Raw genomic sequence first — 15,710 nt, 5'->3', positions numbered from 1 at the left:
AGGGAAACTCCGGCGAAGCCGATTGGTTGCAGCACGTTGATGTGGCGGGGATGTCCTTTGTTGGAGAGGGTTTTCCTTCATCATCTGGAGCGTGGGTTTCCCTGTCCCGGTGACGGAGAGTTTGACGTCAGCACGCGGGAAGTTTGTCGAATGGGAATTCCTCCAGTGACTGCTCCGGCAGAATTACGAGACTTAGGAAATAAGAGTTCAGAGAAGTTGAATGACTGACCCTACCGCTGGACGGGGCTGCGTCCGAGTGTTCACGGGAAAGTGGTTATACGAGCAGAACAGGGTCAGACTGAGTTCATGCGAGTCGCGAACGTACACAGAAGCAGCTGGAGCTCCTGTGAACGGGTCTCGTTGCCTTAGTGATGTAGCGGCGGACAGACGCAGGCTTTACACGGGTAGTTCTTCCAAGAGCGATGTCCGGCAGGCGTGTTGTAAAGACGGGAAGCGTGCAATGCGAAGTTTGTGCGTAGAAACCCCTCGTGAAGCCAAACGAAAGAATTAAACTTTTACCTCGTAAAAGTTTTATAGTGGCCAGAGTTTAGACCAGCCCACTCTGTGACTGTCCAATGGCACAGCTACTTCGCGAGTCTACCCTCCCTCTTTTCCCTTGTTGTCTCCGACAGGGAGGGGGAGACCCGTAACATAAACTTCACTTTACTGTTATCAAAACTCAATAAAGCTCTGTAATTAACTACTATTTGCAGATACAGTTTTATCATTTAAACCAATGTTCTCTTAAGCCTTATAGCTTTAGTTTGACATCAAACATCACGGCCATTATCAAATACAGTTAATTACATGCGTTACACACGCTACGTTTCATTTACATGCACTCCATAGTGAACATACTTGCTTATATACGTAGTAAAACATACACAACTATTGGCAACAAAACATTAGAGCAAACACACTTTTAAACGTGAAATGTCCAAAAATCGTGCTGGCTTTTTGTACCGAAACAATATGAGTGTTATCTCCTTTACAGCACGAGGAAAGGGGGGGGAGGATCACGCGCCCGAAGAGACACACATGTGTCTTTCTTCTTTTGGGTACAAGTTATTTAACATAGTCATGTGAGTCAAATGGCCGGATTTTCCCAATGGGCCATCAATTATTAACTGATGGTTACAACATATCCTTTGTTTTATAAAGTTGGAAGGAGAGTGTGTATTGGAATTAAGCTCTGGGCGATACTTAATTAAGAAGGAGACGAAGGGGCGCAATGAGGCTTTCATGACTGCTGGTTTTAACTCCGCTTAGAATATGGCTGAGTTCCTACAGCTGCAAATTGAACTTTAATGTTTGGCTGGTCAACTGCATGGCATGGAAACCTTATTTACCTGCTAGACATGCGGATGATCAGGTCCCATACAGCTGGCATTGCACGGCTCAAAGATACTTTGTAGTGTGCAATTTAAAATAATTGCCTCTAGGAGTCGCCAATGGAAATAAAATAAACACACACAAGAAATGCAAGTACGCGAGACATGAAGTTGGCATGGACCAACGCACACTCATGTTAATTTCATTGTTAGTTAATCCAAATGTGAGCATGAAATCTGGCATACGCAAAGTTTTTGTGTGCACGCAGCATTGATACATGAGGCCCCTGATCTTCAATAAGAGCCAATGTAAATCCTCTCTTTTATCTCTCTGCATTGGTTACCGCGCGAGGCTCGTATCAAGTTTAAATCACTGGCACTGCACCCGCTTACCTCCACCTACTGGTGAAGGTCTACATACCCGCCTGGAGCCACCAATCTGAGAGCGAGCGCAGGCTATAAATCACTTTCCAAAACCTTTTCATTGATTGTTCCATGCTGGGGGAATGTCTTCCCATTCCCAACTAAATGTAAATGTAAGATTCTCAAATGTAATGATTCTGTCTCAGTCTCAAAAATAATAAAATAAAATAACATTAATCCATGCACAGCACTATTCATTTACACAATCCAATTCATAAATTCCGAAGACAATTTGTGAATTAACAAAAACTGGATTTGTGAATTTAATAGTAACGAACTTACAAGATATTTTACCACATGAAATTACCAAGCGGTCTGTTAATGACTTACCCCGAGCATAATGGTATGGGGCGTGCGCCTGCCCTCCATGGCAACTGCTCATTGGAAGACCAATGTCATGGACCAAACCAGATCACTTAAAAACCTACTGCAACAGTAAAACTTTTATTTTTGCATTTGGTTTCTCATACTCGCTGCTGCTCTCTGCCCCCTCTCGGACACTGCATCGCCACGCAATCGGGTCGCAAAGAACTTTCCATGCCACCTCTAAAAGTTTAGGAACCGCCGAAACCACAAAAAACTTCTGCAAACCGACTCTCAGCAGAGTCTGTCACCCTGGTAACCCAGGACAACTTCCAATCAAGCAAGTGAATCTCAAGGATGTCACTGAAGCTAAGTCACCAACCAATCAAGAACGCCGTCTTTCGTCGAGGCCAGTCGGTAAAGGAAACTCAAATAAATGTTGTCTCTTGCTGATCTGGTGCAAATTGATCTTAAGCAGTTAAAGATAAGCCAAATCTCTGCTTTTGTGGTTTCTCAGGTGTGATTCTAATATCTAGTAATAAGAGCTCAAATTAATTTGGGATGATTGTCAACTCATTTTGTACAAGCACCAAAATTGAGAACCACTGCTCTGAGGTACTCAAAATAACAAACTATCATACTCAAAATGAATTGCCTTCCTAAAGTTACTTCTCTACTTCAGTATATCCCTGTAAATATTTATTTACAATATTTAAAACAGTTAGATAATTTAGTCAATCAATTTCACCGGAACAATAAGCACCCTTGGTTGCATAGGAGTGCATTGCAACAGCCAGTTGATAAAAAGGGTTGGGGCTTCCTGAGCATTTATTTAATTATTACGCCTTCAGTCTGAGACATCTCGCGCACTGGTCCATCCCTCCTGAGAGAGCTCCATCTTGGTTTATGGTTGAACAAGCCATCCTACTTCCCCTTCCACCACTACAATAGTTATCTATCTATTTATTCATTTTATTTTGTAAATGTGTTATTTTTGAGGCTGATCTCAAAAATATAATAATTTTTACTGACAGAATTTTAGGTGTAGGCTAGGACTTTCTCTGCCATTTGCACATAATGTTGTCCTTTTAGCTTCATAGGACATGGACCTTCAGCATGCAGTGGGACGGTTTGTTGCCGAGTGTGGCATGGCAGGGAAAGAAACAGCACCTCCAAGTCAGAAACCATGGTGCATGACTGGAAAAAGGTGGCCATGTCAAATTTGGAGGAGAGTAATTACCCCAAAAGGAGTTCAAGTATCTGTGTTTTTTTTTCCATGAGGAATGGATTGTGAGATTAAAAGATGGATCAGTGCAGCGGCAGCACTAATGCAGTTTGTGATTGTCTGTTGTGGTGAAGGACCTGAGACGAAAGGTAATGTTCTCAATTTACCGCTCAATCTAATGACTAAAAGGACAAGATCTCAGATACAACCGGACACATTTTACAAAATGTTATGACCCGCTTGTTTGAGTTGCACCATAAAAGAGAGATGAGCTAACAAAATAGCCTGAATGCAAATTATTTATTATAAAATGTAACTCATAGAACAATCAATCAAAGCAACCAACAAATGTCTAGGGATAATAATGAAGATAAAGAACTTAAGATATAAATCACTACAACACTTTAACTACATGATATAAGTAATGCAAAACAAAACCATAAGGTTAAAGAGTCAATGAGATGGCAGGTCTTGACATGAGGACTCCCGAGTAGCCACAGCGTCCTGGGGTAGCTAGCACAGCAACTTTTATATACCCATTGATGAGTAATGCAGACATCCAATCAGGATTTACCACATACTCCAATCTGGAGCCCTGTGATCATCACAGTGTATTAATATTGTAAAACTTAATACCTGTCGCTCTGTCTAAATAATAAAATATTCATCCAGTTTATGTTCTAGTAAACGTAGTAAACTAGAAAGAATCTTGAACCTAAAAGTAAAGAAACTTTACCAATAAAAGATGCAACACAGGACAATTGAATGGGCCCTGGTATACTGCAAACTAACTGTCCTGGAGCTCCACCTTCTTTGATGTCCAGTGATTTGTTTCTCATTCAGGGAGTCAGACAGAGAACATCATCCAAAACAACACTAGCTATATGAATACACTGGAGAGTGGAGTACAGATGTATCCGCACCTGTACAATCACTTGCAAAGAGATTTTAAGCCACAGAGGTGCTGTTTGCCAGATGTTTATAAAACTGTTCTTCTCTCAGCCGCCATCGTGTTTACGGTAAACGCGAGGAACGCAACACATTTACAACCCCACCTACTGCAGTGTAGGAGTGCTGGAAAACAGTATACCGTCACTCAGCCTTTTCAAACATTATTCAGACATGAAACATCCTGTGCAGATGAGAAAATGTATTGCTGCATTCATGTCATGTGTGCAACTTTTTTCCATGTGTTTCTTAAGCTGCGCCGAATGAGCGAAACTCTGTAGACACTGATCAGATCTGTACGGTTTCTCTACAGTGGTAATCCTCTTTTGTGTTTTCAGAGGTGTTAACTGATAAAACCTCTTGTCACAGTGTAAACACTTGTAAGGTCTCTCCAGTGTGAATCGTCTGGTGCAGTTTCAATTTTAGAGCTGTAATAAAAGTCTTCTCACTCAAGCACATATACTCTTTCCCACCAGTGTGGATCTGCATGTGCTCATTAAGGTTTGCTGATCGGTTGAAACTCTTCCCACACTGAGTTCATGTGAATGGCTTCTCTCCAGTGTGGATCTTCATGTGTTTATTAGTCTGATGAGTTGCTGAAACTCATCCCACGCCGAAGCTGCGGTCACACTAGCAAAATTCTGTTGTACAGCGCTGCGAAAACAGGCGGGATCAAACAAGATGATTAGACATTAAAAAATGTGAGTGATTGGTCCATATTTTAAATTTCTGTCCAGAGAGGTCATGTTTTAATCTACGATTGGTCTCACACGGTCAAATGATGCGATTTCGCAGGTCAGAGTTCACCAAGTTTGAACTTTGCAACGCAGTGAACTGCGAATCTTAACGCACAAACTTTGTTTCCGGTTTGACGCATTCGTGTCCACATGAATGGAAGTCTATGGGGAGAAAAGTCCAGTGTGACCGCGGCTTAAGTGCAAGTGAATGGTTTCTCTCCAGTGTGCATCCTCATGTGTCGATTAAGGTGTGATGAGGATTTAACACTCTTCCCACACTGGGTGCATGTGAATGGTTTCTCTCCAGTGTGGATCCTCATGTGTTGATTAAGGTTTGATGATTGGCTGAAACTCTTCCCACACTGAGTGCATGTGAATGGTTTCTCTCCAGTGTGGATCCTCATGTGTTGATTAAGGTTTGATGAGCAACTGAAACTCCTCCCACACTGAGTGCATGTGAATGGTTTCTCTCCACTGTGGATCCTCATGTGTTGATTAATGTGTGATGAGCAGTTAAAACTCTTCCCACACTGAGTGCATGTGAATGGTTTCTCTCCAGTGTGAACCATCATGTGTAGATTAAGGTGTGATGATTGGCTAAAACTCTTCCCACACTGAGTGCATGTGAATGGTTTCTCTCTAGTGTGAATCATCATGTGTAGATTAAGGGATGATGATTGTCTGAAACTCTTCCCACACTGAGTGCAAGTGAATGGTTTCTCTTCATTGTGAATCATCATGTGTAGATTAAGGGATGATGATTGTCTGAAACTCTTCCCACACTGAGTGCAAGTGAATGGTTTCTCTCCGGTGTGGACCCTCATGTGTTGATTAAGGTGTGATGAGGATTTAACACTCTTCCCACACTGGGTGCATGTGAAAGGTTTCTCTCCAGTGTGGATCATCGTGTGTAGATTAAGGGATGATGATTGTCTGAAACTCTTCCCACACTGAGTGCAAGTGAATGGTTTCTCTCCAGTGTGGATCCTCATGTGTTTATTAAGGGATGATGAATGGCTGAAACTCTTCCCACACTGAGTGCATGTGAATGGTTTCTCCCCAGTGTGGATCATCGTGTGTAGATTAAGGGATGATGATTGGCTGAAACTCTTCCCACACTGAGTGCAAGTGAATGGTTTCTCTCCAGTGTGGATCCTCATGTGTTTATTAAGGGATGATGAATGGCTGAAACTCTTCCCACACTGAGTGCATATGAATGGTTTCTCTCCAGTGTGGATCCTCATGTGTAGATTAAGGTGTGATGAGCATTTAAAACTCTTCCCACACTGGGTGCATGTGAATGGTTTCTCTCCAGTGTGGATCCTCATGTGTTGATTAAGGGATGATGATATGCTGAAACTCTTCCCACACTGAGTGCATATGAATGGTTTCTCTCCAGTGTGGATCCTCATGTGTAGATTAAGGTTTGATGATTGGCTGAAACTCTTCCCACACTGCGTGCATGTGAATGGTTTCTCTCCAGTGTGAATCATCATGTGAATCTTAAGATTGCCTTTTCTTCCAAAACTCTTTCCACACTGAGTGCAGGTGAAATGATTCTTGTCTCTCCTTTTCAAAATACCATCAGTCTGTAAATGAGTTTTTTCCTCAATTTTGACATGATGTTCCTCCTCTTTACTCCCCTCATTCTCTTCAATTAGGTCTGGAAAAAAACAACAAAATAAAACATTGGTTTCCATTAAGTCTTAAAAACTCTCGTCAAAAGCTGAAAAATGAAAAGACACAGGAAACATTGGCTTCACACTGTAATTTTAATGCACATTAAATGTAAAATAAACCAGATCATATTTTGTTTGGTCGATAAAGGCTGATTTATACTTCTGCGTCAAGTGCACGCATAAGCTACGGCACAGCCTACACGTGAACGCATAGCCCTCGCCGTGGCATAGCTGACATGCAGCTTTCAAAAAAATTTAAGTTCTCAGAAAAAAAGTTCTTGGGTAACAGCTGAACAAACAGCTGCATATTTGCCTCACAGACATGAGACATACATGTACAGCATCTGCATAAAGGCTGGAATGTTCATCTTTCCCCTTATGTGCTATTGGGTCATTTACATGCATTCTGGGGGGGATTTTGAGGCTTAATTTGGCCAAAACTTTCTGTGTTTAAGCAAACGGACTGATATTTGGGGACATCTTATTTTGACATATTCTGAGAAAATGCTTAAAAAATGCTGTGAGAAACAAAAAGCGAAAGTACGAATCAACGCGATGGAGCAAAGACTACCGTTTTCGTGCTTGTGATGTCTGTGAACGAGTGCGTCACCAAAGACTTCAGTGCAGTGTGTCCTGAACAAAAAAAAACTAACTGATTTATCTCGCTGGCATGGAGTCAGCTGCCAACTCACCGGCTGGGTTCGTCGACGCCCTCAACCTTCACATTCGCCATTCCCCTCTCATTTCCCTTGACCCCTCCGCTCCGTGGATAAAAAGCAAAAGTTTTTGTGTTCTTTGCCCAAATTCACATTTTATTTCTCATTTTGTTTTGTCCCCATACTATTATTATCAGTATTATTTTATCCCCGTTTTCAAATCTGATGAACCTGCTGGCCTGAAATCATTTGCATTTTTTCCTTTCACTTTCATTTAAGTTATAAGTGCTGAGGGTTTTGTGTTTCATTGTCATTATTGTTATATTGTTTGTTTTGTTGTTGATACTGCTGTTTATGTGTGAAAAGTGTTTTTGAATTAATTTTACTGACTAATACAAACTTTATTTAGACAAGCACAGCAATTGTTTGAGTTTTTCTGGTTCTCATTGTTTATTAATTTATGTGTTTATTTATTTTTGGTTTAATATTTGTAACTGGTGGTGAGAGCTAGCCGTGGTATATTTTCTTTAAAAGGTATTTTGATAGATATTCTGTCTGACGCCCAAGATTAAAAGTTTAAAAACAAGTGACAAACATAATTTTGTAATGTTTGTTTATGTATTTATTTATTTTTACTATTGATCATCAGTTACAGTGCAAAAAAGTTTCTGCCTTTTATATGGAGTAGTGTGTTGGAGTGAGTGAGAAATGCTGGATTTATACTTTCGCCTTGCATCACATTGCACACCTCTACTGACTGCGTGCGCACCTCGCGAAACGGACGAGGATTTTATACTTGCCGTGTTCGCCGTTGTGATATTCTTTAAAATGACAGGGGGCGGTCAAAAGAAACCCACTTTAAAGTCAGATGGCTAAAAAGGCAATAGTGGTCCAACATTCCTGACCATTATCACCAATAAAGCCTAGAAAAACAGGGCATCAGTATATTGTAAACTGATAGGTTCAAATATTCATTTCCAGTAGGCTTGCCACCATAGACGGTGTTGACGGTGTTACCGGTTTAAAGGTGCAACACCGGTGACATCACGTTTCCATCGTGACATTATCCCCACGTTTTTTTTTTCCGTTTTTTTATTAAATATTTATTTGAATTAAATGGAAAATCTAATTCTAAATAATTTACTTATGAGAGCATGCACTATAATTAAAATCTGAACAGCTACAATATTTCATTTATCACGTGAGGAGAACAAGAGGAGTCAAATTTACAAAAAGAGAATGGCGGACGATTTATTGTCAAAACGTAATGCAAAAGCGCCTGTTTGGCAATATTTCGGGTTCAAACCAAATGCAAAAAGAGAACCTGAAAACGTTAAAGAGGCAATCTGCAAACTTTGCCTGAAAGGTGGCAGCATCTGGAGGAAACACAACTAATTTATACATGCACCTTCAACGCACCTACTTAATGTTTAACTATGGGTGGGTCACGGGTAGATCAGATCAACAGCCATGAATACGCAGCGCATACTCTCATTTTAAAAATCATGCGACCATCATATCACAAGGTTTATTAATAAATTTAATTTTTTATTCAAACGAGTGATTTAGCAATGCTGCGTGTTAATAAGCCAACTGCAGAGAAACAAAGCAACCATCGCAGCAACCGCAGTGATCACTTTTCCCGAAGTTCAGCTGTTCTTTTTTTGCACTTGATTATTATGCGTTTATTGTGGTCTTAATTTAGATGAGCCAATATTTTTTTAAAAATGCAGTAAAGTAACTGTGGCGTTGGGCCACACATCGAACCTGAGGTCTGATCTCATCCCTCTCGTTCTGCTGTCATCCAGACATTGATACAGACGCCACACAAGTCAAGTTGCAAAACTGAGGCTGGTACCAGCAGACAGAATAGCTGAAGCCTTTGCGAAATCTGTCAAAATACAGCACTGAAATTAACAGGCATAAATGTCTTTGAGCCAAAAAGTCTATCTGTAGGATATCTGTAAAAACGCAAATCACAGCTAATGTTGTAAAAAAAAAAAAAAAAAAAAAAAGAGTGGCTAGTTTGTATTAATGGGTTTTAATATTAATAAAAAAATGCTTGGCCTATTTAAGCTTAACGGCTATACGCTGCCAGTAGGCAAGCCATTCAAAACATTATTTTACTGTGAACTGGGTTATAATGTATATTTTACAATAAAAACTAAATGGAGCATGTCTCGTTGTCAATTAAAACATGCAATTCCTAACACACCAGAGCTGTAGTCTATGCAGTGTGTAAACTTACAGGGAGGTGTTGGTCAATAGTCATACTGCGCACCACGTTACTGAACTCCAATATCTCTAAGGGAAATTATGTTACCAGATAGCCAATAGATTTTACAAATAAAAGGTATTTTAAAAAGGAACAACACACAAATAACAAATAAAACTGGTCCCGTGGAGTTCAGCAATTGTCATCTTGCCAGTGTAAGCTGTGTAGTGTGTATAGCGCCCTTATACAGCGTGTGTTGGCAATTCCCGCAAAACTAAAAGTATAATACGCACGCATTTAAAAGCCGAAAAAAGTGGAAAAGAGGAAACCCCCACAGTGATACTGGTATTTGCAAAAGCACACACGTTTATTTTCATTGTGAGTGTACACAATAAAAACTAGACACTTAACAGATTCGATTGATGTATTGATCTTATCTGTACGATCAAAACTGAAAGTGTAATTTAAGTTCATTTCAGCATTATGAGGAGATTTGTCAAAACGCATTTACGCGGTCTTCGACCCCTGGGGTTAAACACCTATATGTATGACGCAGTTGATGACGTTATGTAAGAGTCTAATTGTTGTTGTTCTGAGATTGTATGTAGAGCGGTCTACAAACATTTTTGTGAGTATTAAAGCTGGCATCTGCTGATGAAACTGCAACTATCTATAGTAAACTTTCTTTTAATTGAATCTCTGACTCCTGCTCTTCTTCACCTGATAGACTGGTCATTTTTTTGGGTTAAAACTGTTGGTCCCCCTATAAAGTGTATTTGTGCATGCACACTATAATCTGTTTTACTTCACTGAACTCCATATAAATGACAGAAACTTTTTTGAACAGGCCTATCTAAAGGGTTAATGCAGCCAACTGATGAGCAACAGTAAAAATGACACATTTTACCTCTTCCCAACAGGGAAAACACCAACAATCTAGAATGCATGATTATTTGGTGTCACGGCTTTGCGGTTAAAAATGTGGTTGTAATGGAAGTCAATGGGTCAAAAACTGCCAGGAACATAATGAAAGGGTATAGGGCCGCACCAGTGTTGCCAACTTAGCAATTTTGTTGCTGATTTAGCAACTTTGTTTTTCAAAAGGCACCTAGCAACAAATTTAGCAATTTTTAACATTCATCTGGCTACTTTTAGCAATTTTTAAAAAGTGACTCAAAAGAGCAGTGCCTGCAGGCTTCACCTAGTAGAGTAAATTGCAAAGATTGTTTTTATAACTATTAATTTACTAATATACGTTGACATGTATTATTGTTGGTAATTTTGGTAGCAATACATTCCAATAGTGCTATAATTGTTGTCACTTTCACAAATGTGTTAATTTCACAAGTTTAAAAGAGTAAGTAACACAAGCTGTGATTGTTAAAAAGTAAGTAACAATTCTTATCAAAAAGTGTTTGTATTACTTTTACAAATAGTCAACTATATTTTTCATACAAATCTAGGTGAACATATTTCAAATAAAGTTTTTGCTGAGATGGCCAGTCAATTTGAGAAAACATAAATTTTTTTATATACTACATAAAGATGTAGTTTTGAGTTGCAATTATGCAGTGACATCATTACGCAAAGTAATGTGTTAATAAAAACCTATTTATTGTGCATCTGCATATAATGTTTTAATATAATACAATACACAGAGAGTAGAGACATGATGGGCTTACACTTGTCAGATACTACATGATGACGTCACTGATTTGCAAATTGATGCGTGACATCATTTGGCAACAACTAGATACTTTTCGGGCAGGCTTTAGCTACTTTTTATTGGAAATAGTTGGCAACACTGGGTTGCACCATTATTCGTATAATCACGATAACGATATTGTTGGCCCATGATCAACAATTAAATATAGTCACGATTTTACAGTATAAACACCAAGCTGTTGTTTTAATGAGTGGAGTTTACGGATTGTACCGCAACACAAGCATGAGGTGACTGCATCTATATTGCAACCTCATTAACCACTTTAAAAGCCATCACAAAGTGGCTGTCATGAGTGGATTAATGAGCTCAGGAGAATTCTGCTTTGCATTTTTCTATGCATTACTAACATCACTAAAGACAACATTTGTTTTAGAAGTTAACCAATATTCGCAGAGATTCAGCATTTTTTTTTTTTCTGATGCGTTTGCCAGTCATGTAGACAGAAGACACTATCCAATTGTTTCAATGTAAAATAAAATTCATTGTAGCCCTGTTCATGCGGGTATTCAGGTTAGTTTATCAATTTGATGCAACTTTTATTATTTACAAGTAAAGAGAATGCCATTAAAAGTTTCAGATCAATTAACTCAATTTATAAAAAAGACTAGCCTGTTTTATGCATTAAATAATGAAATAGATAACTAATTTCCCTTATTTCCGATTAGACCATGCACTTTATTCAGTTTTAATAGGTATATATGCTTTTTTTTTTAAAGGGCACCTAGGTTAGCCATTCGTTTAACAAATATTTTAGCACATCAAAAATAATTAAAATATTTTGTCTTTTGATTTAAAAATGTATGCAAAGGATCAGGAATTGATCGCGCACATTGAAGACTACACACAAAATATAACATTCACAAAGATGTATCTTAAGGAAAACCACCAATTGACGGGCGCTGCTTTCGGTTTAAAAGAATAAAGCAGATTTAAAAAATAATTAAATCAATAAAAATTTGCAGAAGAGAAATAATTGGCATGGCTATGCAGGACCATGGTTTGCATGTGCGTGTCTGTGTGTAAACTCGCTTTCAGAAAGGAGAGACAGAAACCGCTTACTGCTGTGGGGCTGCCTCTGATTAAAAAAAAAATGTTTAAAAAAACCCTTAAAGAAAAGAGATATAAGCCCAGCTTATATTGCTTTATTGATCCTGTGGAAAAGCAATAATGAACCGGTTTAAATATTTCTGCATAATGTGTTGAAAAACTACGATTTGACAAAACTTAAACCAAAAAGATTCATGGCTTTGGAACAAACATTAGGGGCTGAAGCCCCAAAAGCCCAACAACTCCTGCGCCGCCCTTGATCAGGAATAAACACCAACCTATTTGTTGTTCAGAGTCTTCTTTTTTAATTTTGCAGGGTTCTGGATCACTCATGTTCTCGCTGTCCTTCAATAAACTCTTCAATGGAGCCTGATGGGAATATTTCAGTGTTTATAGCTGAACTGGAGGAGGAGACAATTATTGTAATTTCATGCTGTTTGCATATATTTATATTTGAATGCCATATCAGCAGCACTGGCTATATTCATGGAAACACTTATATTAAATTTTCAATATATAATTGATAATCATAACTCTTTCTGAAACATCATTAATTGTTTATTTTAAAACACACAAATAACAACAACAACAACACTGATAAAGTTAAGCTGATTTCAGTCTGATCAATGATAAAAATTCCTCCAGAAAACACATTTTTAAACATTTGCCTTAAAATATTTCCTGAATAAAAACACTCTAATATCATTTTAAATATACATTCTATTAAAATATGTTTTACCATCAAAATATTCTCACACAAGTTAAACATAGGTTTTACTTCCCTGTTCAATAAATGTGTGCAAATCTTGAGTAGCTGATTCTACATCATCGAGGTAAAGTTGGTTTTATATTGGGATATTCAGACATTCTCCCTAATAATTTAGTTTCATAAAAGTATTATTCGCAAACTCTAAATAGAGAAATCATATTAGCAGCCAATAACTGTCACAGTACAACATTGTTCACGGTCAAATAAACAGTGTTAATGTTGTTTTCAAGTCATACTTCCATGCTAATTCCAATGGAATATTCAAAGTAACATAGTAAACAATATAGAGACTGCTAAATGAACGAATGTGCGAATATAAAACCAATTTTACCTCTATGCAAGAAACGCATTATAGAAGTGATTACAGCGTAGCATTGAGCTAAAAACAAGAGAGTATATTAGCACTGAGCACACATGTTAAAGCGGTTCCACCCGCGAATGCTACAACGGTCAGATATAATACACTTACTTTGAATAGACGCACAACACTCGTAACATAAGTGGAGTTAAAGGAATTAAACAGCAAACAGCAAAGCTCTGCACTCTCCACTCTCTGCCTCAGACTTCTTCTTCTTCTGTGGTATTTTATTGGCAGCTTGCAAACTTAGTGCATTACCGCCACCTTCTGGATTGACATGTGATCATTAAATATATATATATATATATATATATATATATATATATATATATATATATAAAATATAAATAAATAAATAATAAAAATTTCTAAATCCTGTTTGCTAGCTGTGTTGTTTTCAGAAACTGTATAACTGCATTAACTGTTGAACTTGCTCCAGACAGACTCAATATGTGCTTCAATGTCATGTTCTTAAATACTTTCTGTAATTGTTCTCGTTCTTCTGAATATTTCCTACAAGACAGTATAACGTGTTTTACGGCTTCTGGTTCATTACAATATGCACACATTCCATTTTGATGTTTCCCTATAATACAGAATCCACTGTTTAACCCTGTATGTCCTATTCTTAATCTTGTAAACCATGTTTCCTCCTGCCGTATTAGTAAATTGTTCTTTTTGACTATTACCTTCTGTTGAATTTCGAATAAATGTCTGCCTTTTTCATCTTTGTCCCATTTCTCTTGCCATAATCTATTTACACCATCTTTAATTATTGTTTTGATTTCTGATTTGCTAAGAGGAACCTGTATTTCTATTTGATTTGATTTAATAGCTTCTTTTGCCAATTTATCTACCATCTCATTACCTTCAATACCAGAATGAGCTGGGACCCATACAAACTGTATATTATTCCTTTGTTGACTCAATTGGAATATTATCTGATGTACTTCATTTAAAAGATCCTGCCTGCAAGCAGATTTCCCACTTTGGATACTCAACAGAGATGACATTGAGTCTGAAAAGATCACTGGTTTGTATGGCTTGACTTCCTCTACCCATTGTAGTGCTATTATAATAGCCATCATTTCAGCAGAGTAAATGGAGAGGTGATTTGAGGTTCGTTTTTGTATTTTTGCTCTATATTTGGGAATGGATACTGCCGCTCCAGTTTTACCAGTTGATTCTTTTGATGCATCTGTATATATTTGTACTGTTTCATTATACATTATTTCTAAATACTGCTTAACATTTTGATTTTCTCTTTCTGACATAATTACCTTCTTTATTTCCAGATTTATTACAGGAAAACAAAACAACCAAGGTGGAATTGTACTTATATAGTTATTTTTACTACAAGATATATTACTGACCCCCATTTCTTCTGCCTCTTTGCTACTGCTCCATCCAAAGCTTCTACTATTAGTGCGACCATATTCCCAACATTCGTTTAATACCATTTTTGTGGGGTGTGTAGCTGCTTGTCCTTTTAGATTTATCCAATATGTTAAAGAGAGTTGTAATCTCCTGAGATTTAATGGCATCTCGCCTGTTTCAACTTGCAGTGCTGGGATTGGAGAGGTTCTAAAAGCTCCGCAACATATTCGAAGTGCTTTGGCCTGCATCCTGTCAAGTTCAGCTAATGTGGTTTTTGCTGCTGATTTATACACAACACTTCCATAATCAAATACTGAACGGATTATGGCAATGTATATCTTTTTCAAAGATGACCCTGTTGCCCCCCAATTATATCCTGCCAAACATTTTAGGATATTAATTGCTTTCTTGCATTTATCTATCATTTTTTGAACGTGATTTTTGAAGGTAAGCTTACAATCAAACCATACCCCTAAATATCTTATTTCGCTAGCTTGTTTAAGATGTTGTCCATACAATTTAAGGTTTATTTCAGGTTTTTTTTGGAAAAACAGATAAATTGAGTTTTTTCCACTGATAGATCAAATCCCCATTCAAATGACCATTTTTCAACCTGACTAATTGCTGACTGCATTCTGTTCTGTAAGTTATCAATTTTACGGCCCCTTACCCACAACGCACCATCATCTGCATATAGTGCTCTATTTATCCTATGTTCCACTCTATCGAAAACATCATTTATCATTATATTAAAAAGAACTGGGCTACACACACTTCCTTGTGGAGTGCCATTTTTAATTGAATATGTGCCTGATGTCCTGTTCCCTATTCTAACTTCTATAGTTCTTCCCATTAAAAAAAAAATCTTTAATCCAATTGAACATTTTACCACCTACGCCCATTTTATTCAGTTTAA

The 15,710-nt window shown here is 37.9% G+C and overlaps 1 protein-coding gene across 1 annotated transcript in view; it reads right to left on the bottom strand.

Annotated features, from left to right (window-relative positions):
• Positions 1–12,754, bottom strand: part of LOC130222020 (gastrula zinc finger protein XlCGF57.1-like) — a 752,525-nt gene extending 739,771 nt beyond the window's left edge. The window contains exons 1-2 of the mRNA XM_056454624.1: positions 12,569–12,754; positions 3,573–6,630 (exon numbers count right to left, since the gene is read on the bottom strand). Of these exons, the coding sequence (XP_056310599.1) occupies positions 5,162–6,630; positions 12,569–12,623 (1,524 nt within the window). The 5' untranslated portion in view covers positions 12,624–12,754 and the 3' untranslated portion in view covers positions 3,573–5,161. Of the gene's footprint in view, positions 6,631–12,568 lie in introns of the transcript that reaches the window.
• Positions 12,755–15,710: the final 2,956 nt, after the last annotated feature.

Source organism: Danio aesculapii, chromosome 4 (assembly GCF_903798145.1).
Source record: "Danio aesculapii chromosome 4, fDanAes4.1, whole genome shotgun sequence".
In the NCBI taxonomy this organism is placed as follows: Eukaryota; Metazoa; Chordata; class Actinopteri; order Cypriniformes; family Danionidae; genus Danio; species Danio aesculapii.
This window is presented reverse-complemented; position numbering and strand designations above follow the sequence as displayed.